Source organism: Nyctibius grandis, chromosome 8, assembly GCF_013368605.1.
Source record: "Nyctibius grandis isolate bNycGra1 chromosome 8, bNycGra1.pri, whole genome shotgun sequence".
In the NCBI taxonomy this organism is placed as follows: Eukaryota; Metazoa; Chordata; class Aves; order Nyctibiiformes; family Nyctibiidae; genus Nyctibius; species Nyctibius grandis.
The window spans coordinates 39,154,619-39,179,718 of NC_090665.1; the positions used below are offsets into that span (position 1 = coordinate 39,154,619).

At 50.0% G+C, this 25,100-nt stretch overlaps 1 protein-coding gene across 1 annotated transcript in view; it reads right to left on the minus strand.

Moving 5' to 3' along the window:
• ZSWIM5 (zinc finger SWIM-type containing 5) overlaps nucleotides 1–24,213 on the minus strand; it is a 101,562-nt gene extending 77,349 nt beyond the window's left edge. Inside the window, exon 1 of the mRNA XM_068406779.1 lies at nucleotides 23,526–24,213. Within this exon, the coding sequence (XP_068262880.1) occupies nucleotides 23,526–24,213 (688 nt within the window). The remainder of the gene's footprint in view (nucleotides 1–23,525) is intronic.
• Between the last annotated feature and the right edge of the window lie 887 nt (nucleotides 24,214–25,100).

The window sequence follows — 25,100 nt, forward strand, 5'->3', positions numbered from 1 at the left end:
CTGCCCCAGCTCATTGCCACCCCACAGACCAGCAAGAGGGCACAACCCACAGCTCCTTCCCACAAGAAAACATGCTGAACTGATGCACTGAGTAAGGCTGCAACCAAGAGAAATGTCTGCTGTCACTGCATTTGGAAACAGCAAAGCCATCAGTGTTCAAATTCAGAAATGAAGCAAATCACACCACTGCATATCTGTTCTCGCTCAAATTACACTTTATTTTTTTTTTTAAAAAAAAAAAAAAACAACAAACCTGTGACTGTACAGTGCCCTAGCACCCCCTCTCCATCCCAAACTTAGCAGACGTTTTTCTACATTACGAATTCCAAAGGCGGCTAATTAGCCAAGACTCAGCAAACTCAGGTTAAAAAAAGAAGCTGCTCCAACTCTGTCACGGAGGCAGATGGCAACGGCACGTTTCAGTCACTGCAGGCTGCATCAGCAGTTTCTCCAGCCGACAGTGTCTGAACAGGGGAGGACTGCAGATTGGAGGCAGCACGGCGGTCCGTCTGCCAACGGGCCACAAACAGGTGACTCATCGCCGCGAAGAATTCCTCCCCGGCTCACGCCACGCAGCCTGGAAAGGCATCCGACCAATTTATTAACTTGCTAGACATTTTCACCCACCAGGAGCTGGCCCTCATGCAGTGGTCCCAGCCTCACACAGAGACACAAGCGCATTACAGCCACAGCCTGGGTGTTTATTGGGGTGTCCAGAGCCCAGGATTTCACCCTGCCTTTCCCCAGATCTGCTTCCCACCTCACTCACTCGGATGTAGGAAAAAGACAGGGCTACTGCCAACGATGGGGGAATGAAAACGTGCCATGGGGAAGCCTGTGCTGGATACATGAAGCAGTGAGATCAGTGCCTATGCAGCCCAGCTGACTCTTCAGAATAATCCCTTACGCCAGCAGGAACTCAGCCAGGTAGACACAATTTAATTAAAATGATGTCAGCTCACAACACAGGAGTCGGAGGTCCCTCTGGACACGGGGCCCAGCGGCTCAGATATCGAGCAGAGACTAGCAGAGGTCAAACTTGCTTGGACTCCATCCATGCTCCTGATTTTCTCTCCTCTTGGTTTTAAGCAGGTCTTCACTTCAGACACCCTCCTATGTGCTCTTCCCAATGCCCCGAGTTCTCACCAACACCATAAGCCATCAGGCGATATCAGGAGCAGCACGTCCTATTTGCAGTGTCTCCTGTCCCTCTCAATCCTGTCCCACTCCTTCAGGACCTTGAGGCATGTCCCAGATGAGAAGTAACGGTGAGGGCACAGCAGCTGCAAGAAACCATAGCGCATCGCTCTCCGTGCTGCAGGGGATGTCTTACACACACTGGGAATACCAACAAAATCTCTCTTGGACTGGCTGTGGAAGTAAAAGCCACATCCCAGAGATGGGACTCTGCATTTGCAAAGGAGCACTCAGCCTTTGTGCCTGAGCAGACCAGAGTCAACAAGATACACTTTGGGTTTTCAGATGGTCAGTTAAGCATTTGCGGGTTCTCCCATTGCCCGCAGATACTGCTCCTAAAACCCGAACCTTCTGTGGGCTCATTGCCCGATTCCAGCTTAGTTACAGACTGGGGGTTGCACAGACACATCTGTCAGGAGAATCCATGTCATGTTCCCAAAGCATCTACCTGGAGCAATGAGGAGTAGGTGACTAGTTTCACCTAGATCATGACCACAAAAGACCAAGTTCTCCAGATGCCACCACAGCTCAGATCCACTGCAGCAAATGTTCTCCCTGCACTTCTCCAGTTTGCCTTGCATTAGCACTACAGACAAAGAATAGCAACCCAGGGAACTTGGGTGGCTGAGAACAGCCTCATCCCCTCGACTAGGATGCAGGACGTGTCCGCTGACAAGTCCACAGCCCTGTGCGAGATGAGGAGACCCCGAGCGGTGGGCTAAGCTACCTGTTGTGCTTCCAAGTGCAGGTATAGAGGGCAATTTCCAGCTGAGAGGGCGAGGGCACCTGTGCCCAGCATGTCTGACCAGGCCCTGACTTCATGGGTGGACAGGGTCTGGGGTCCTTATCTATAAGCTTCAAAAAGGTCCAAAAGATAACGAGGGACTGGCTGCCCTGTAAGCAATATTAAAGCCTCTTCAAAACATCTGGCCGGCGCTCAGGGACTGATCGATAGCAATCAATTCCTGCGTATCAGCGGGATTTTGCAAGTGCCTGGTGCTCTCCTGAATGGGGCCATTAGCACCTACAATCTCAAACTAATAGCCTGTAATGAAGGGATTTTACCTATGCTAATAGCAGGGCGGATGATAAACAGCAATTTCACTATTAATGTTCATCCAGGGTGAGAGAACCTTCATCTTGCCATGGCGGAGAAGACACAGTCAGAGATGATGCTGGCACCCTGGGAAGTCGGCAATTTAGAGGGACAGGGAACATGGTTCCCCAGGAACTGCTCCCTCACATGGCCCTTTGATGTCCACAAAATTTGAGGAACAACGGGAGTTTCCCCCAGTTGCATAAGCTCCCTCCCAGGTGGATATTCTGGTGCCTGGTAGAAGGGTTGGGCTCACACTGATGTTGCCTTCCCCTGGAGACCTACCAGGGACGGGCTTCTCTCCCCTCCCGAGGCCATACACCCGTCAAGAGTTAACTTCACAGCTGGTTCCAGCTCCCACTTTGTGGGTTTAATATGCCTAGAGCTGTCGCAAGGGTGTTAAACTCCCACTCTTCCAGTTCAAAGGCAGCTTTGCAGAGCTGAGCAGTCTTAAAATGCACAGCTTTTCAGAAGTGTGACCTTTTCACAAGGTTTCCAATTCAGTAAAGATTTGTTTCCTCCCTCTTCAAGCACGTTAACTAATGCTAGTCATGGAACACCTCCTCCAATGGTAGCAGGCAGGTGGGCCAGGCTCCCAGGAAACGTCATGACCAGTTCCCTTTGGTTATCGTGACAGTGTTTCTGCAAAGGCTCAAGGGCAGGGAAAGTCACCGCGGCATCGTCAGGCATCCAAGTCCTTGCATACTCTGTCTTCACGCAGCTGCACACCACCTCCATCCCGCTGCCCTCCGCCCAGCACAGGGATCAGCCAGTGCAGGCAGGCAGGGCAGCAGGCCGAGGGTCCTGGACCCACCACATCCCTCTGTGCAACACAGTATTGGCGCTGCCCCATGCACACAAACCCCATCGACCCACATCAGGAGTGGAAGAGGTCTCCCGCTTTCAGAAAGCTGTTCAAATCCCTAATTGCCCTCCCCAGTAAAGCCCATGCCTGGCTCTTTCCGGTAGATATCAACCTGGGAGACCTTCCCAGCTCTCCCCAATGCCAGATTTAGGTCACATACAAGTTTCACTGGCCATCTTTCCTTGCCTTTGCTTGCCCTGGCATTTCTCCAGGGGAAATAAGAGGAAGAGGAGCATTTTGATGCATTTGCACCAATAAATCCTACATCACACCAGAGGGGAGACTTTTCAATGCACACCAGGCAGATACCTGTCCCCAGCCCTCACCATATGCCCACTGCCCAGGGCAGCCTCATTCATGGGTTCCTGATCTTGCCCCTCTCCACCAAGACACTTGCAGCTCCAGTGTTTTACACATTGCAATCCAAGAATAAAAGTTACCACTGGGCAAACAAAGCAAAGCCTTAGGCTGACAGGATGGACAGCTGCATTGCCACCCACCGGGACTTTTCCATCGTTAAGTGCCTACAAACCCACAAGCCCCCAAAGAGCCTTGGCACGAGGCACTGCTCCTGGCTCCATCTGCAATGCCACCCCTCTCCTTCTATCCTAATGCAAGTGAAACTCCTGCACACACCCTGCCTGTCCTCTTCCTCCTCCTCTGCTCACACTGCCTGGAAACCTCTTTCCGTCCCCACACAGACTGGGAGGTCTTGAGGGCCGAAGCCAGTTTTCACACAGCTGGGAAGTGCCTCCCCATGCTACCTAGCTATGCATGAAGCACAGAACCACGGAACTGCCCCATTAGACAACTCCCTTTCACACGCCATTTCCCTGCAAATTAGCTCAACTTTTCCTTTTGCACTTTTCCCGTGTTTACACCACAGGACTGGGGGGATGCACTGCTGTCCCCTCCAAGGGCAGCAAGCCAGCTCTCAAAGGCTACCAAAGCCAATGAAGACCGCACTCTGCATACCCCCACCAAAACCAAAGGTGTCCCAAAGCTTTGCTGCTGCTACGTTATAAGGACCTCATTTTAAGTTGTACCCTTCTTCCAGGGTACCCAAGTCATGACCACAACAGCAAACCCCATGACAGGATGGAGGTGGTCCGTAGAGACATCCACGCATTCCCTACCGCTCAGGAGACTTGTCTTAAAATATCTGGGATTAGTAATCTAAGTAGGCAGGTCACACACTCTTTAGGGCAGAAGTCAAGGACTGTAGAAACTGGTCTCAAATCCAGGACCAGAGAAGTTCAGTACAAGTACACTGCTGAGGGTCACCAGCACCGACATGCCAGGTATTTTTGAGCTAACCAACCAGACACACCACCGATCCCAAAGTTTACAACCTCCTAATCCAAGGCACCCTCAATAACACAGCTGACGTTTGCAAGGAACACGTTATTTTTATGCTGACAAAGCTTCTCCAAATACAGGGCACAACATCACACACACCAAGTTCAGAGTTTGGGTTACAAGCTTCCCAGAAAACCTTTGGGCCAGCCAAGGGGGAACTCCAGCCTTACACCAGACTTCATAAACCTGCCACACAGCTCCCAAAGCAAGCCTTGGCTAACCGGCATTTAGGCATTTTCCCTACCCATTGCATATTTACCGCACGGGTTTGTTTGGATGCGCTTCGCTCACGATTTGCTCTTTGGAGCAACTCCAAATCTGCCTCCCTCTTAAGTTGTGCTACAATATAGTCATTTAAACTGATTGCAAACATCAGAAGCGAGGGTTGATTTCTTTATGCACACTAATTCTAGACTAGGTCACCAAACTATTTTCATAGTTATGTCAGCACTGTCTAGACAAACCATTAAAAACAGGATGCAATGATCATCAGAAATGCAACGTCAAGTTTGTGCCCAGAGATACCGCGGGAGTCACAGGGAGAAAAGAAAAAGCCAGATCTGTCCCATTCGCATAGGTTGGCCAGAGCTGGCTCAGTTGTCACTTCTTTGTTTAAGGTGAACTTTACTAAAGCTCACCAGAAAAATGTGTATTTAACTGCAATTTGAAAAAAAATAAGCTGACATCAACAAGCCTGGAGCACAACAGGATCTTTAGAAGGACTCTCAATGCAGTCGCAAGCCCACCCAAAGCTGGCTCCTCCGTGCTAGTGGATGCCCCCACCTCGCTACCAGTGCCAGAGCCTCACCAGGAGCTTAATACCCACATCAGCATCTTCATGCCATCACGCACAGCACCCTGCAGCATGAGTCCCAGCACAGACACCAGGATTCGGCCACCCTGGGCACTGGCCCTCACCAGCCTCTGGTGGGCTCCCATCCTCGCCACCAAAACCACTGCCTCCACACCCACGGAGAGTTTCTTCCTAGCATTGTGCACCAGAAAGGCGGCTTCCCATTCCTTGCCACTTCTTGGCAGGGAACTCTTCCAAACGCCAAGAACGCGAGCTGTAATCTTGGCAGAAATGGACGCGCGTATAAAAATCACCACTCTGTCAAAACACAAAAATAATGCAGGAGCTGATCTGTGCACATTAATCCACTGCAGTCAATGAGGAGACAATTTCCCTGGAGAAAGTCATACATTAAAAGGAAAAAGAAAAAAAAAAAAAGAAAAAGAGATTAATGTGACTTTGAAATATCACAAGCACCGTTTATCTTCCTCCTGCCACCGCAGGTTTCTTGCCTTTTTTTCTCTTTTTTTTTTTTTTAAATACAAAGAGCCTTAAAATTCACTGTGAATACAGCCCTTCTGCCTCAGATGTGCAAACATAGGTGCATTACAGTATAGCAAAAATATAAATATAGTACCACCTGCTCTCTCAGTGTACAACCTTAACATTTTTAATTAATTCAATTTAAAAAACCCACAATTGCTTTTCACTGGCATAACCTTCTAATTATACTCAGAGTAGATGGATGCTTCTCAGAGCTCCTACTTATGCTAGCAATTTCATCACACATGAAGTTCAGTCCTCGGTACTCCTGTGTCAGCATCGAAGCTGATTGCAAAATATTGCTCCCCAATATACATTTAGGAACAGATACAGAGCTCAGGCCGTGTCACGGGCATGACCAGAAATTCAAATATGCATTCCCTTTCTCAGGCAGAGCTGACAGATTTTTGCCAGTTAAAAATAAATAAATAAGGTTCAGTCTATGTCACATGAAGATGACAGACACGCTTAAAACTGAGGTGAATTGCGTGAACTCAGCCTTTGGCAATCCTGAAACAAATGAGCTCACCATACCGTTTATATTCTCATTTTCTTTTTACACATATCCTATAGATCATAAATATACATTAATAACTGTAACAGCCAAAGTTTACATTCGGCTGTAACATTTAGGATCAATACTCTTCAAATGACCTTTAATAGTAATAAGCTGCCATAACACTGTCTGGAGGACATTAAATTTTTATTAGAAATACTTTATTACAAATGTTCAAACCTGTCTCCATGCACTTGTGCACCCATACAAATATTCTCCCACTATTATATTTTCCCTTGACAAAAAAAAAAAGCCAGTCTTCCAAGGTTATTGAAAAAATATGCAGTGTGAAGGTTTTAGATATTTCACATTTTCAGATGTGGGGGGGTTTTTTCTTGTTGTTTTTTTAATCAGAACCCACAAGCCATGGGTTGCAAAATCATCCACTTTTCAAAGTGATAAATAGGAATTGTTCCCACGTGGCTTGAACGGGATGAGACTGAGCTCCTGATTACCATAAACCCTCAATTCGAGGGGGTGGAGGAGGTGGGAGAAGCTGATGCCCTGTGGAGGGGTGACCCAGGGCAGCATCACCTCCTGGCCCTGCAGACCACGCTGGGCTCCCTGAGGAAGCCAACAAGAGGCTCCGCTCCTGCCCCAGGTCTGTGGGGACCCCGATGGGGACCCCCATCAGAACAGGTCCATCTCACACAGCTCTGGCCAACTGAAAAACGAAAAACAAAGATGGGGGGAAACAGCAACAAAAAAAAAAAAAAGGAAAACATAGTCAAAACCCAGCCTCTCCTTAATTTATTTTTTTAATGATTAGTCAAGTTCAAAGATCATGTCCCTGTCTCACTGTCTATTTTAAGGATTAAAAATAATTCACAGGATGGGGGGCTTTTAGCAATTTATTTTTTCAGTTGCAGGTCCTGGTCTCAAACAATACAGAAATCTGATTTTAGCAGAACAATGAAACGGAGCTGACGGAGGTGAAGTCAAACAAAGGAAACACAGGGGAGAAAAAGAAAAATATTTCTCTGCATTGTTATTAGATGCCACCTCTAAGAGTTGCAAATTAAACACATTCAAGGCACCACTGTATATCGCAACTAATGTCCTTTGAAGAACCAGCCCCGGCTCAGCGCAGACACCAGGTTGCTACGAGGAGCCCAGACCTGACTGGGAGGGCAGCACAAGCATGTCCCCACATTTCATTCTGCATTTCTTCGGAGTGTTGACTCTTAAGAAAAACATTTCGGTTTTGCCTCTCTTGTTCATGCTGCTCTAGAAATCAGTCTCTAAAAAAGCATTTCGTGATTTCCAAACGGCGCTTTCTAAATGGCATCAACCACATCGGAGGGAGGCACCCCTGTAGCAGCACCATAAGATGGCAGACAAGCTGATCAATCAATATTTGCACTTTAACCACCCCGATTTTTAAGGAGGTGCTCTGAAACTGCAGCAAGCATCTTTCCAAGCCCTTTGAAGAGGATCCTCCTTTCCAGTGGCAGTACCAGGAGAGCAGGCAGCGCTCTCCTCCCCTCTCTCAGCAGAAGGCAAAACGCATCCTCCCACCTCCCCAAACCCCTTAACTGGGTCATGACAGTGGCAGCCCCTCACCACAACCCCCATTTCTCCGTCGGCTGTTGCAGCGGCTCATTAGGGTGGAGAAAGGCACCGGCGCATCATCTCTGCGGGCTTGTCGAGGGCTGATGCGCGACGGGTAATTCCCACTGCTTAATGACCTGAGACCAGCCGAGGCGGAGGCAAATGGGAAAGGGAATCTTCTCATTTGCTACCCATCCCCACATCCCGATAAAAAGAATGATTACACTTTTAAGTTTGAACAATTCCCTGCAGTTGTAGCCATGTCATATCTAGATTGTCTAATTTACATGCATATTCATAATCCCTGTGTATTTAATTAAATTCTTCAATCCCTGGAGTGTCTTTCCTAAACAATAGTAATTTATCTTGCACAGATAAGGGTGCCCTCGATTTATTCCACTCTGTAGCTAACAGCATTTCCTTCTGATCAAGGCTCGGAAGCAAACTCAAACAGAGGGAATCTTTAAATATATTTAAATATATCTTTCCTTCTCTCTCACCCCAAGTTACCCTTTTAAATGATAAACACTTTCTCCTGAGCTCCAAGGATAACCTTTCACCCAACCTCCTGATAACAGCTGCATGCTCCAAATACAAAAACGCTGCCCAAAACCCACATTGCAAAGAGATCTCGCAGACCGGGCGCCATGAGCTACCAAGTAGCAGGGGTTTCATCCAGTGTGGTCCATGGGACATCCTCTGCACACACCTTTCACCACAGTCTAAGAACTCCTCCATTGTAGCCCACAGCAAGCAAGCCGCACAGTAAAGAGTTGCGGCCAGGAGGATGAAGAGCCCTTTATCTTTCCAGGAAGTATCCCTATACAAGGGGCTATTCCTCAATGGATAACATCAGGCATGTAGGAGAGGGCCACACAATGCACCAGACCCCCAGAGACCAGACAGCCCTTCAGAGAGACACCGCCTCCAGACCACTAACCCTGTTCAAATATTAGCATGGGGAATTTAACTCGGCCTGCAATTAGAAAAGCATTAAAATATTCAGCAAAGTCAAACCGATGAGAAGATCGCAATGGGAAAAGGAAAAGAGAAGAGTCTGGTCCTACAGCACATCTTTTGATTGCACAGTTCTCCCACCGCGTTAAATCCACAGCTCTTAATAGCTTCGCTCCCTCTCCCAAACCTCAGTCAGCAGCTCCGGGACGGCATCGAAATGGAGTGGAGAAGTGTCGGTCTCTCCAAAAGCCTCTTTGGCTCCACCAGCTCTGCATCACAGCTGCCTCCCACAGTGGTGCCGGTGGTCCTGCCAGGGGAGCGGCCATCCCACTGCCTGTGCAAAAGGGATGCTACGCCCCAAGGAGACTCGGTGAAAATCCCAGTGCTGCAGGAGATGTGGGGCCAGGGCTGCCATTGCAAACCATCTCCTGCATCCACATTGCAGCCGAGGGCCAGTGCAGCCCTTTGGCTGTGGATGAGGCCATCCACAACCAGGGAAGCATCCCTCTGCTTTGGCCCCGTTTCTTAATCTCCTCCCCAAGCATCTGCTGCTGACCACTGCCAGACACAGCGGAACCCAGCCGCTCTGTTCCCAAGCAAGCCTTCAAAGCCTTTAGAGATGCTGTTACTATTTATGAAAATACGGTCAGGATCCTGCTGTTAGCTCCTTCCTGAGCTACGGAGTCACCCGTGCCACAGAGGCAGCTATAGGAAAGCCCTCAGGAATGGGACTGCTGGGACTCGGCGATGGACAGGCTCCGAGTCACAGCCACTAACCCCACTCTGGAGTAAAACCAACCTCCTCCCATCTGGGTATCCCTGCACCCACCTCCCCAGGCAACCCCACCTCCCAGTTTCATACACCGCCACATCGATCAGGTCCTCCTCCAGACCATGCCCATGGCCACAAGACCCCTGCTTTGCAACACCACTGCATCGCACCCATGGCTTAACAACCACAGCCCTCCGCAGCTGTATCCAGCTTACACCACGAGGAGTCCCCACCCTTCACAGTTAGTTGCTTCTCCCCTCATTCAATAACAGGAGAAGCAACACATGAGGAGGGCGGTGGTCTCCTTCAGCACTGGACCAGGACCCGGCACTGCCCTGAAAGGGAAGGGGCTCATGCAGCCACAATGCCCTGTTAACACTGCGCTCGGCACCCAGCAGAGCCCACGGGACAGCAAGGTGCTGTCCTCCACCAGCAACACAGAGCCTGCCCGCTGATACAGCCTGCCATTGCCAAATCCTCTTCCCCAGGAATTCGTAGCTGGATTCAGACATTCCCAGCCTGTTACTTATTTCAATGCTTTCAGCTCTCCAGAGTACAGGGACATCCTGTCTTAAACCTGCTGAGGCTCATGCCAAGAGGACATCTGCTTGGAAGGCGGCCCTCCCCGGGTGACCCGGCCCTGGAGGGCTGCCTTCCCGTCTCTGCAAGATCCCAAACATACCCTTGCACCCACAAAGTGAAGCCAGTTCACAGCAGAGCCAGGAGCAAGAAAAGCTGCTCAGGCAAACCACAGCTCCCATTCCCACTTCAGAAGCTTTGGAAGATTTTTCAGACCTTGGAAACATTTCTTCTTACTCAGGGCATTTTTAGGTTAGTGGTTCATCAAACCTCACAGTCCAGGAAACCTTAGCGTGGCTGACCAGTGTGTGGGTGTGGGGATGCGTGGGGAAAAAAAACTCCACCTCTCAGACATCAGTTCTTCCTACAGCCCTTGAACCACAAGCTCTGGGCTGAGCTAGGAGCCATCAGAAACAAGCCAAAAACCAGGCAGGCAGGCAAGGGAAGACCTCACTGCTGCCTTCTGCCTCCTTCAGATACGGGGAACGCAGACAGCAAATGATCACTCATGAAAAGCATCGATTTCCCATTCAGGATGCTCTCCAAAACACAGCATCCCCACGAGGAGCAGCTGTGCCTGCTAAGCCCCTCTGCAAACCCCCAGAGGTGCTGGGTGGCACCACCAGCGCTGGGCAATAACAATGCTGTCAGCAGAGGGGACACACAACGTCCGAACTCTCCATTTGCCCAGGAGCAGGTCTCCAGTGTAACACAACTCTGACTGCCTGTGCTGACTTCATTTGGCTTGGTCCTTTTTGCCCAAGCCTTATTTCACATGCATTCCTCAAGTGCAGAACGAAGCATCGGTGTTTTTTGGAAGAGCCCTCGGTACCCAGCAGCTCACCCTTCTTGGAAAAACTAGTGTTTTCAAGCAAAAGTCCCAAATTTGGACAATTCCCATGAAGTCATTCCCCCACATCACCCACCCTCTCTTCTAAAGTGGAAGGCGAGAAGCTGAGCCATGGCTAGGAACATCTGATCATTTCTCTTTATCCTGCCCAGTTTTTGTAAGTTTTTATGATTTTCCAGGGCCTAGGTAACAGCAGGTTTTTATCACAACACAGACAGAAAGGCAACAGAGCAAAATTTCCTTCTGCCCCCTCTCCAGGCAAGCACAGCACCAGTTATAACACACTTCCAGTTCCCCTCCTGCCCCTCAGGTACCCCCATGGAGAAGGCAGCCCACCAGCAAATAACCTCCAGCTTAAGCAAGGCCCAAGGCAGTGCAATCTTTCAAATCCCGTCACTGTGCTGAATTTTAGAGATAGCGGATGTTTGAGCTGTATGAGGGCTGTGACTCAAAGTGGACAGAGTGATGCACCTGAAGATACCCACTCTTTCCACATCCTCCCAGCAACGTGGTCAGGAGGTGACCAGAAACCATCTTTTCACAAATAACCAGTAAATTCCAAACTGGGAAGCAAATATTTGCTCCCAATACACCTCACCTGCACGGGAACAGCCTGACCTTGCCAATCACCTCCTCATCCACCCCAACCCTGAAGCAGCAGAAAGCAAGGATGCGTGCTGCTCTTCACCATCCATTCAGTGAGATGGTTTCAGAAGCCATTGTCCTTGCACTGCAGAGAGCCGTGGGCAGGTTTCAACAGCAAGGTGCTGTGTCCTGGCTCTGAAACCAGCAACCTCATAAACCACTGTCTGAACATGCTCCTTGATCTCAAAAAAAACAGCTGCTATCAAGCACACCTGAGGGGGGGTTTAGCCAAGGAACCTAAATTTTATGTAGTGGGATGGAGTCCATTGAGCTAAAGCAGACTGAGTTAAACTCAAGAGAAGTAAGAGATGGAGAGAGCCCTAGGAAGGGGAGGCAATGTGCATTTCCATGCCACCTAGGAGGTTCTGGAAAAGAGCAAAGGGGCTAAGCTCCACTCTGCACCATTTCAGAGGGCATAGCTTAAAAGCACCCCAAACCCCATTACTCGTTCTTGGTCATCCTCACAAGCACCTGCTTTGCAACTGTTGTTGGTGAGTAATACTTTCCACAGTGGGAAGCAAGTGAACAGAAGCAGCACACCAGAAGCCACCGAGTTCACCATCACACTTGGTCACACATTGGTCACAGTTCCTCTCCATCAAAACCTGGAGGAGCTTTTAAGGTTCAACCTCATCATGAGCCAAAGGGGCAGAAGAGCACACTTCATCGTTCCACTCACCACCGTTCAAAGAACGTACCTCCCTAAAACAGGCACTCTTTCCTCACTCATCCTACAGTCTCCAGAAATTATCTCCTAACACAACAGGTTGAGCAACACAGCAGGAGCCACCACAAGAGGAGGTGGCTGAGGACCACACCAGGTGCTGGAGCCCTCTGAGCGCACTAAAAGCATCTGTCAATGATGCCAGCTGACCTCAGAGACAGCCCACCTCCTGAGACCCCCAGTGTCTCAGTCCAAGCCTTCAGAGAGCTCAGCTGACATCAACAACTTCCCAACACACCATAACAACATTACCAAAGTGGAGCTTACAGCCTGATTTTTCACTTTTCAGGCCAGCTGCCCCTTGTTTTAGCAAGTACATCAAACATTGCTTATGGATCAATCAGTTGCACATCCCTGACCCAAAGCAGTTCACCAAGAACCAGAGGCAGCAGTATCAATACTGCATGGTGTTCATGTCACTGTGCCTGCTCTGTCTACCTGGCTCAGCCCCAGCCTGGGCCACCTCATGCTCCCAGACCATGGAAACCTGCAGAGGGGTTGCAGCAGACAACGTGGCAGCCTTACCTAAAGAGGACTTGGGGACAGGCCGTTCCTATGCACAGCATGTCTGGACACCAAACTGCAATCAAAGGCTACCCACTGTCTCCCAACCCACCACCTCTGCTCTTTTTACAGCAGCCCCAAACCCCAGAACCCAAAGGCACCTCTCCCATCCAAGCTGCTTTGCAGCTCTACTGAGCTCCTTCATGCCCCATAGATGCTCTTGTACCGAAGGGCCAAGGCTACACAGCATCCCCTGACCAGCTCTGCAGATCACACATTCAGGACCATGCTACACTACCGTGAGCTCAGGGCAAAGCCCAGCAGGTTTCCAGCCTTTTTGTCTTTTGCTAGGAAAAGATGAACGTTGCTTGGGTTTCCTTGATCCATGAAAGGGTTATTTCCCTAGAGATGGGAAACAAAACAGAGATATAGAAGGCCACTGATTCCAGTGCTAAAAATCCAGCAGTTCAAGCAGATACCAGTACAGACCTTAAGATCCTCCAAGAGCAGCAGGTCCAGAACATGAACGTGACCCTGATACCCAAGAGCCAACAGACAACATGAGTGGGAGAAGGGGAAGGGGAGACCAGTATATGGGCAAAGGGGATACACTCAATTTGCAATCACAGCCCCATACTAATCGTTTTGGCATAAAGGAGATCTCAAACTCATTTAGGTCACAGTGCATCTCCTGAAACCCTAGAATCCACCCGTCAGATGCCATCATGCTTTGTATTTGAGCACTTAAAACGTGCACAAGGAGGGGAGGGAAACTGTCTCCACTCATATGGGAAGGACCAAACACCTCATGCTTTACTAGGGTAAGAGAGCATCATGACTGCAAAGCACCCAAACACCCCATTCCCCTCAGGACCCATGCAGCGGGCACTCCTGGGAGAGGCCAATTTGCCAGTGTCTCCACCAACCATGAGGAAAATCAAGGCGATAAGCAACACTAGACATCCACCAGATGAACTAAGAGCACGAAGCATTTCTCTGGAAACAATCAGGTTCTCTAATAACAGGGCTGCAGCGACGGCGTGAAAGGAAGGGAGGAGGAGCAGGCGGGGAGAAAGGGACTAGCTGGATATTTATCCCATCCTCATCTTTGTGCTATCAGTACCCCAGTATCAGCATTGTTCAAAATGGCTGCTTAGATGGTTGCCAGCAGCAACAACAGAATCGGTCCATCTGCTGGCATTCTCCCTAATCCATCTCAAACACTCATCTTCTTTTTAAATGCACGCAGGGGAAAGAAGGAGGGAAAAAAAAAAGTCCGCCTTGTACAAAGAAACAGAATCCTCCTATAACAGAGCCTTTTAACTAGATTTTATGCCACCCCTGTTTCCAAGACACACAGACAAAAGTTAATTTTACAATAAAAGAACCAGTGTAAGGTGCTTTTTTGTTATGAGATCAGAAAGCAAATGGAATTTGAATTGTCTGCAGTGGCATGTATCTGACAAAGATTAATTTAAACAGATATTGTCTCTGAAACCAAAGTCCATTGAACAGCTTCACAGCCTATCAACCATGCAAAAGCAGCTCCTTCAGCAGCACTGCTGACTCCACCACTTTCTTTAAAAATGGCTTAACCTATTTCTTGTAAGATAAAAGGTCATATATAGTTCTATTTTACAAACCCATAATAGCCAAAGCCACACCAAGCGAGGACAATCGGGAGAAAATAATAATGGGTGGGGGGGATTTCCTCCCCCCTCACAGACAGATGCTCAACACTTGCTGGGTATTTTTCAAAGTGCGCCGGTAGTGAGCGGCTCCAGCGCCACCAAAACGGTTCGACATCCTTAGAACAGAATAAAAACCCCAGGGGCTTCCGCAGATCCCCGGTGCAGGATGGAGGAGCCCGCCCTGGGTGGAGGTGCTGCAGCGGGGCAGCTCTCCGCACACAGCATGGGATGCCTCTTTCGCAGGGATATAAAGCCGTAAGGATGCGGGGAGGAGCAGCCAGGCTGCCAGCTCCCTTGGTCCCTGGGCCAAGCAGGCAGTAGGGGTGAAGCGTTGCTCCCCGGGGTGCTTGCTTACCCCCTCCGGCCCCTCTCTGAACACTGGGGTATTATTTCTCCCTTTAATCACAAGAAACAGATCTGTGCATGACATCGGCAGGCTGTGCGATGGAGACAGCTGCTCAGACTTCAATGGGACACACACACACAGAGGAAAAAAAAAAAAAAGCTGCAGAAATCCAAATCCTGCAATTTCTTCCCTTTTTATTTCCAGTTTATACGGAGCACCGCAGGGAAAAATGCTACCAGACAGCTTCAGAGCATTTGATACAGCAATGACCCAGCTTTGGGAAAAGAATGAAGGAGAAGCAAAATAAAAGATGACAGCCAAAAGCACTTTTAATATAGTTTCAGTACTTTCAAGAGAAAGCTTCTGTACACAGAGCAGCCAATGAACTGTTACCAAAATAAACACAACTGGCTTTAAAAAAATTAAAAATTTCTTTCTGATGATAAAGAAAATCAAAAGAGATGAGAACCAGAAAGTGAGACAGAAAATACATTTATTTTTCATCTTCCAGACACACTTCTTCTAATTTGGCATCCAAAGCCATTGTAGTTCATTAACGCAAATTTTATTTATCTCAGGGACCCATTTGCTTCTCTGCCACCCCTTTGGCAGGGCACTCGTCTTCATCAAGGCAGTCACACATTCATAGCACGCGGCACCTCCTGCGATCCCTGCCTTTAAAAACCACATAACACCAATAACGAGTAATAGCTATTACTGGCGTCCCAAGCAGTCACCCACACGCCGGCATCAGCTGAAGGATGGAGGCCAGGGCTACTAGACAGGTCCCAGACACCAAGTCTCTGGCGTTCCCACGGGGAATCCTTCCCCACCAGCAGCGTCGGGGCACAGGCACCATCTCCAGGTGCCAACACAGCAGCCAGGCAGATACCACACCGCATCCTACTGAGCAAACCTCAATAATGATTAGCGGCCCCCGCTCAAACGAGCTGGGTGGTGTAGGTGCAGGCAGCTCGTTACAGGTGTCCAGCAATAAGCGGGGTATCGCAAGGGGGATGCAGAACCCCCTCTCCCATTTTAACCCATGGCCAACAGCAGCAGGACATTTGCAGACGACAAGCTGGACCAACATATCCGCACGCAACCTTTCCGTGCTGGCATCCAGGCAGATCTGCCTCCCTAAGCACATTTGTGGCTTTGTTTTTAATGATGTGAAAAAAAGCCAAAAAAAAAAAAGAAAGAAAAATCCCTGGCAACATGCACCTAGAATGCGTCAAGTAAAAGCCCAGGATTTTATTAATTTGTGCATTACTTTAAATGCAGCATTTTATAAGAGCTAACCCCAATCCTGCACAAAATCCTAAGATGTAAGCTTGAGACAAAAAAGCAAATGCTCTTAAAATGTGGCGCTAGAAAATCCATTTGGAGAGAAATGTGGTGTCGTGCGCAGGTGAATCCTCAGTGTTTAATAAAACACATCGGCCACACCAACCAAGTGGAATCTATTCATATTTAAACATCAGGATTAAAAAAAAGAGCCTTTGAAAAATTGAATTTTTGCTCCTGGGACATTTCATTGTAAAACATGAAGATGCTTTCCCCCTCCACATCCCCAGAGAAGTGGTTTTGCAGGACCTGTGTCTCTCTGCAAGATGTTATCAGGCCCTTTCCCAACTCCCATTGCAAAGGCACAAGAAGTGAGGGTCAAGCCTGTACGTCAGACCTTACCCCTTGTGAAAGCCAAAAATGAAACGGGGCTCAGCCCTGCTTTTCTGAGTACACAGGCGAGCATCTCCATGGCCTCAGCAGCTCTGCCAAGGGACAGGGAGAGCTCCCCACCACCATCACACGTCCTGGCTCCAAAACTGGCTCCATCCAGAAGGTGAACTTGTCTCATGGCACTTATTAACATAGTCAAGGTTTGGTGTCTTTGAGTTTTTGTTTTCATTGGAAAACAGATCAATTTCTATTGATGCTGACGCCACAGAAAGCCAAGATTCAGCAGAGGCTCACCAGTTACTCAGCAAGACCAGTTAACTCAGCGAGACTCACCAGTTACTCAGAGTAGCCACTTTCCTCCCCTCCTCTCATCCCCAGAAGACCAGGCGTATGACAACCCCATGAAATAACCTCTTCAAGACAGCATCAAATGTAAGGAGGGACATACTAGAAGTTTATTTTAATACCCTCAAGATAGCTATTCCACACCTTCATCTCCTTTCAAAATAAAGTCACCAACACCAGCCACAGATAGGGAGATCAATAGGGAAACACAAGTTCAACCATCACCTGCCTCCTGTGCAAAACCAGGAGAGGACCCCAGCACCGTCCTTCCCAGGTCCCCAGCAAATCTCACCCATGGCCCCAGCAGAAGAAATAAGCAGTGTGAAAAGACAGGGGAGCAAGTGAAGGCTCCTTCCCCACGACCTCGCCTAGGACCTTGTGCAAGGTCTGCTCCTCAGAGCATGGCCAGAGGAACAGAAATCAACACCTCACACCCTTGGGAGAAACAATACCACCCCTACATCTCTAGAAGAAGATTCTCCCACTTTAATCATCATGCAGCAACAAGCCTTGGTCTCTCACTGAAAATCCCAGTGCTCGGCTGCCTTGAGAAGGCAGAGATGACGCTCTTCCCGAAAACCCCGCTCCGCTCCTCACCCGCACAAGCTACTCCAGCCTCAAGGACAGAGGGGGGAAAACTTGCATCACTGCTAGACACAGAGCTCTCCATGCCACCTAAATGCAAAACCCCTAAAAATTAAACACAAGCACGGTGGTGGCCATGCTGTTCATCTGCCCTGCGCTGAGCTAACCCCAGACAGCAGCAAGTCTCCCGCCGGGAAAGGAGAGCAGGATGTAACCCCAAAATCAGCGAAGACTCGCTGCCTTCACTATGGACCAGGTCCTGCTCCAGGGCTAGGTTCACATAGATGCCAAAGAAACACATAAGCCCACAAACTTTCTCTTCCACTCTAATGCTACCAAGATCTTTTTTTTGAAATACATATATTTCCAAAGAAAATTAAAAGCTGGCACACCGCAAGAGACGGTTGACAGCCGAATGTGACTTTACAGAGCTATCGGATAGACGAGCTCATTTAAGTTTTCCAAAAGTCCTATCTGAGGTTAGAGGGACTAATCATAAAGCATCTAACATCAAAGTGAGCGTCAAATAACAGCAAAGCACATTCCCTCGCACAAAGCTTCAGAAACAAAGCACGCAGGCACATGTGGTTTATGTTACTGCAGTTTTAGCACAGTTAAATATTTCCTAAAATATCCCCTCTAGATGCCAGCAAAATTAAAAGCTGCTGTAAACGACGCGCGTGTTGGAAGCGGAGAAAGGCAGCTTCTCACCTGGACTAAGCTTTATAAACACACAGGTAAGCTGAGAACAAACAACTATTGCCTGCTCAAGCCAGAAACCAGGACTTGTCACGCTTTCTCTCTGAAAAACACTTCAAACCTCTTTTCTTAAAGCCCAAACTAAATGTTTAATTTCTTGTGCTTTATTTTTCAGGTCTCTAGCCTCTTTAAGGCAGCATCGTTCTGCCTGGAGTAATTAACCACCTAGTTAAAAAGACGTCCTAGCTTCAGAGGGTCTGTTTATACTCTTAAAAAAAAGATTCAAAAGCCAATAAATAAATCTGCTTTAAAAAAAAAAAAAAAAAAGTTAAAATTCCAGCTGTCAAAGTTTTCCCAGCTCTCCCTGCATGACCAGCAAGAAACTCTGGTGGTTTTCATCATCTCCAATTCCAGTTTCTATAATACAGTCTGGAACATGCTGAAGAAGTATCTCACCTATGAGGGAGCAGCAATAAACAGATCATAAGTTTTAACACCTAATAATCCTTCCTTTTAATTATATATGTTAAGAAAAATAATTAGAAACATAAAGGGCTTAATGTATATTTAAAATGTTCAACAGCTTCCATCATGATAGGGCTAATGAACCTCTCCTGGCCCCTTTTATGTGGTTTAAAGTATTTTTATATACATGGCAGGATAAAGTAAGCTACCCGTAAAGAAAAATAAAGTAAAAATTAATTAGCAAATTGGACACATGTTGTACAACAACCACCCCACCAAAAAACTGAGAGGATACAGAAAAATTAAACTCCCTTAGCAGCACCCTGACGTGGGACACAGGATTTCAATGTGAAAAAAATGTTTCATGACCCATGGTGTTCCTTCCAAACCTGTTCCCACTGGATACAGCCTTCAACCTAGTCCCAGGAGGAGACTGATCTTTACTCAAAACAAAAGCAACCACAACCAGACCTAGAGAGCCCCATCAAAGTGTTTTCCCGCAAATAAACAGCTCTATAAAGCAGTGCACCACCTAGACTTATAAAAACAACTGGATACAAATTTAGATTCTGCCCTGTGCCACGTCACAGGGGAGGGAAACCAAATGCTCTCCTAAAGTGAGCATTTTTAGGGGAAAAAAAAAAAATCTAAAAAAACTAAACATAGTTTTGGAAAAAAACCTAAAAGTAGTTTCAACCACGTTAAGGGCACAGGAACCCACTAGTATTTTTGCCTCTGAAGCTGCATTTCAACAGGTATCATTACAAATATACACCGGCAGAATCTGAAAACTATAGTGTAACAAAAGGCTCCCAAATCAAAACTCCTCCAATTAAAATGCATTTACAGGTATTATTTACAGGCATCAGGTCTAGCTTAACCTCTGCCCAGGCAGAAGGCTGTTGAAGCAGAGTCAGAAAATCCCCCGCGCCTGGATATCCAGCTTAATCACTGGGGTAGGAGCTACGGGAAGGTACCCGGGACTGACCTGCAAAGCATCAGATAAAGTATTCAGAATTAATTGCAAGTTCGAAAAAAAAAAAAAAGTCTCCCTCCAAGTGTTTACAAAGCTAGTGCGTTTTAAAGCCCTGCTTCTTTGTTACTCCAACAGCAAAAGTAAATGCAGCCTATGTACTCACGGCTGGACCGCATACCTCCCCACCAGGGCTTATCTGTGGGTAAGGAGCCACAGGCGGCACACACCGTATAGGTCCCTAAGTGGCTGGTTACAACTCAAAGTGCAACAGAAAGCTCAATGCTTCCTCTCGTGAGTAATCATAAAAGCAATGAAAAAGGAGAATTCCCACGTAAAACTGCCATGGACACTCGCCCACTCATCGGCAGCCACAACGACTCGAGGGCAAACCGTATTATACCGGACTGGGGAGCGCAGGCGAGAAACATGGATTTGTTCTGCCAGATCACAGCCTACTGTCAAAATACCCCAAAGGTCTTTTCTCTCTCCAAGAACCCAAGAGATAATGGTGTAAAAACGTTTGTTCATAAATATTTATGCGAGTTAACTTGTTAAAAATTAACCGCCGTTGTTAAAGGTTTTGTATCCTTTAGGATTCCCGGCATGCAGTGCAGTTGCATGCTTTATATTAAGCCTGGCATTTCTGCATTCCTTTCCTGCATGCTTTTGTCATTTGTCTAAAAATTAAAAGAAAAAAAAAACCCACACACACACAAAGACAAGATCTGTACACATAATAATAAAGCAGTTTTTAAGAAGACAAAGATGCCTGTGTTCAACATCCAAAATCTTTCTTTGAGCAGAAAAAAAATCAATGTAATGACTCCAGTGAGATCAGGGTTTTAGCCTCGTTTAAGTTTTACTAAGCATGAAGGAATTATTGGTTGATAATGTGGCATATATGGACTTTTTTCATATCTGCCAGCTTTGTAAGTACAAAGGAGCTGGAACCTGAAACAGTTTGTCCCCACGAGTACAACCCTCACCCTTCCACACCACCTTCCAGCTTCAGAAGGCTGTTCCTCTCGGATTTGGGGCTTTAATTTTTCAAACAGATTTTTCCAACCACAGGGAGAAGGAATTTCACGTCCGTACAATTCTTATTTTTTCACAGGTCTGAGTCAGAAACACGACTGTACAAACATCTGATCCTTATTAACAGCAAATCTCAACTGTGCAAACCTCAGGCCACGACGCCGGGAGCTGGCAGTGTCCATTAAAGGGATCCTTAGAGGGGAACAGTAGTTTTGATTTAGCGCTGGTGAGCATCAAGTAAGCCAGGGTTGGGTTTTTATTTTTTTCCAAGACATAATGGCTCCCATATAAGCCGACAACCAAGTTCCTATCTTAATTGCAAACACACACACGGAGCCACAAAGTGTTTGTGTCTCTGGTGGCTGGAGCTCTTCCACCTCACCTTCCAGCAGCATCCGCAGGATGGATGTGGAAAGTTGGCGGAGGACATCTCAGCTATGGCTCCGATCCACCCCGGATAAATACACAGCCCTTCACAGCCTTTTGTCTGGTGTAAATCTTCCTCCTCCACCTCAGGGCTGTAAGGAGCTACTCTGACAGGGCTGCTCAGGGGACGAAAACATAGATGTCCGACCCCGTATCACCCACCTACTGCCATCCGAAGAGGAGCCTCACCGCAGCCAAGACCTGAACCCCCCCCGCTCCAAAGGCAAACTCCCACGGCGAGCATCCCGCGCGCCCCTTCCGCGCAGTAAAAACAAGAGATAAATCACCCGCCGACTTTGCGGCGAGCGCTTCCAGAACATGCTGCTTCATCTAAAAAGCCGACGGTTCGGAGGACAATGGGCGCGAGCTCCGATTTCAGAGCTGGGAAGATGGTTTAGACTTGTCAGGGTATATGAAACCCCAGAGCCGGGGCCATCCTCCCCATCGTCCTCTGGCTCACCCAAAGCAGAAGCGGGAAGCACAGGGAGATGGGGCATGCGTGACGCTGGATGCCAGCGCTGGACGTCACTTTGGGATGGGACCGCTCTGAGTGTCCCACACGCACCTGACCCCAGCGCTCACCCAGATCCTTCACAGCATTGGCTAAAACCTCACCAGAGCCACGTTTCAAAGATAAATAAATTAAAAAAAAAACCACATTAAAAAAGAAAATTCCTTTGTAGAGAACCAGCCCTGGTTTTACGCAACCGTTACCTCCGTCTCCCACTCCCACGCCAGCCGCTTGCTGCACCCACACCTTGGTGGGCAGGTGAATAAAGCATCGCCCGCAGTAAGCTATTATCTCCCCCTCCCTTCCAATTTCAAAGTTCCTGCAAAGCTACTCCTCTCCTTCTAAAAAAAATTATTTGATTTTGAGTTTCAAAGTATTTTAAACAGACTTAGAATAATTAATCATCTTAATGCAGCCCTTAGAAAACATTAATTCATCAAAAAAAAAAAGAGTATAATCATATCCTCAGAGAAAAACCTTTTGTGCTACAGGAATTTTCACTGCAGATCCTCAGAGGTGGAAGGAGAATTCTTCTGCTGTCTCCTATTTTCACGTCTCAACTGGAAAATGTTTTGATAATGCTCTTCTGAATGTAAACTGTACCAAATGGGATTTTTTTTTTTAAAGCTGTTTTTTCCCCAAAAGGAAGAAGGGCTCTTTAAATAAACACAGCCGAACTAACCATTCCTTACAACAAAAACCACCCTCCCTTCACTCATTCACGCCATACCCTGGCACAAAATGAATTTACATTTCACATTTGCAAAACAAATTCCAGCCTAATGTCATTTTAATGGGAACGCGCATTTCAACCCCTTCCAATAACAACCAGGAGCGGATTATTTTATGTAAAACACCACAATTTGTTTCTCTTTAAATATATACAGATAACAAGGTGGATTTCAGATGGGGACAGGGACTGGAAGGATGGGGGATGAGGAACATTTCCCTTCCGCCGGCGCACACAAAAGCCACCTGCCCATGCAGAGCAAACACGATGCCATTATTCCCACCATCATTCCCACAGCCCCTTCGTCACCGAGCGAGAAGGCCGTGCGCATCCATCCCCAAAAATGCGCATCGTGCCAGGCCGCCAGTGGTACCCACCAGCCCACCCAACTTGTCACCCCAACCGTCCCCTGCGTTTTCTGCCAGCCGGCCCCACTGAAGGTGCCCGAACGGGGAGGCTGGGAAGGGGAAAGCGGGGGGGTAGATGCCCCCCAAGAGATGTTCCAAGGGGGTAAAGCCCCTGATGGAGGAGACAAAGGCAAACGCTCAGAGCTGTTGAAGAGATGCGTTATGTTTATAAACCCACCTCCCAGTGGAAGGGCCGGGACCCCCGGGGGTGCGTGGGTGCGGGTGCTCAGGGGTGAGAGGGACCCGGGCTGCGGGGCGGGAGGAGGGCGGTGGCGGCAGGGCTGCGTGCCCTCCACACAAATCCCCGACGGGCTCTTGCGGGGGGAGCAGGCGGCTGTCTGGCTTTATTTTCCCACTCGCAAGGGACTGGAGGGACGGAGACCATGCTGCGGGCAGCTGCCGGTGACACCCGGGCACACACACCTCACCGGGAGTGGGGGGGATCACCCCCAGCCCTCCCTCCCACCCCCCAAACCCAAAGCCGGCATCTTCCCAGAGGAACACAAGGCGGTCCCTGCCCCCGGGGCAGGATTTTCCTGTCAAACCACAACCGCGCCAGACAAAAGGCCGAAGTGTTTGGAGGGGATGGGGGGGTGTGGGGGGACAGAAGCCCCCAGGGGCCCCGTCCCGGCACTCACCGACTTGCAGCACGTTGTCCACCGCGCCGGTCTCCAGCAGGCGGATGCCGCGGCGGAAGGGCAGCCCCTCGCCCTGCGGCGCGGCGGCGGGGGCGGCGGAGGGGGCGGCGGGCGGCGGCAGGCCGGCGACGGGGCTCTCCTCGCCGGCCGGGGCGGGGGCAGCGGCGGCGGCCGAGGGTCCCCCCGCGGCGGCGCTGGCTGGGGATGCGGCGGCGGCGGCGCGGCCGGGCTGGAAGCTGGAGTACATGCAGATCTGCCGCTCGCTGCGGGGGAAGCTCCAGTAGACGATGCGGCGCTGGACGGGCTCGGGGATGCGCTGGAAGCGGCCCTCCACCCGCTCGAAGGCCCAGCTCCCCGCCACCCGCTTGGCCGCCGCGTCCAGTAGCGACTCGGGCTGCAGCAGGCTGCCCGCCCCGCCGCCGCCGCCGCCCCCCGGCCCCGCCGCCGCCGCCGCCGGCCCCGCCGCCCCCGGCCCCGCCGCCGACGCGGGGCAGCAGCCGGCCAGCGCCGGAGGGGCCCCGCTGGCCCCCGCGCCCGGCCCCGCTCCGGCCCCCGCGGCCCCGGGACGAGGGTGAGCGGCCCCGGTGCCCCCCGCCGGGCAGGCCCGGGAGCACAAGCGCTTGGGGCCCGGGGCGCCGGCGGGCAGCGGCGGGCGGAGCAGCTCCTCTCCCTCTCCTCCCTCCGCCATGGCTGCGACCGACTGAGCCGGGCGAGGGGAGGAGAGACGGGGAGGAGGAGGAGGAGGAGGAGGGGGGGGGGGGGAACCGGGGGTGGAGACTGGAGGGAGTGGTCCCGCCGGCCGGGAGCCGGCCCCCGCCGGGGCGGGACGCTCCGCACCCGGCCCCCGGCGGACCCCCGCTCCGACCCGCACCTACAGGGGGGCCGGCTCCGCGGGTCGGGGAGGGGGGGGCCCCGGGGGACCGCCCCGGTGCCCTCCTGGCCGTGTCCCCAGGCGGGAGGGGGACACACACGGGCGACGCTGTGTGCCCGGTACCCGGAGGGCGGGGAGCGGGAAGGCCCCGCGGCTGCCGGTCCCCACGGCGCTGGGGGGCGAGGGGGTGCCGAGGGCAGCCGAGCGCAAGGGGCTTGTGCTGAGCCCGAGGCAGCCGAAGGGCCCGGCGGGGCTGGGCACGGCACCGCTCCCCGAGGGGTCCGCCGGGAACCGGGGACCTGCTGCAAGGTTGCGTCCTGCGGCAGCCGGCCTCAACGCCCAGCCTAACCCAGCGTGCGGCCTAACGCACAAACCTAACACCCAGCTTAACCCACAAATCACCTTCAGATTACACTGGGTAGCAGGGCAGAGAGCAGTGCCCTGCCCTTTCGTGGGCATCAGGTTTTGCTTTTTCTTTTAAAGCCCTGTAGTACAGATGCTCGTCCCACACGTCACTGCAACGTCCTTGGGTGCAGAGGAAATACCGGGTCCTGTGGCACACTCAGCCTTTGGCAGAGCGGGTGAAGAAACAGAGACAGTGCTGACTCCCAGGGAGCTCTGCTCTGCTCTTAAGTGGGATTGCATTAAAGCGGGGTCTTTCAGCACATACTGCTTGAATCAGCACCCCAAAATCCAGGGAGCTG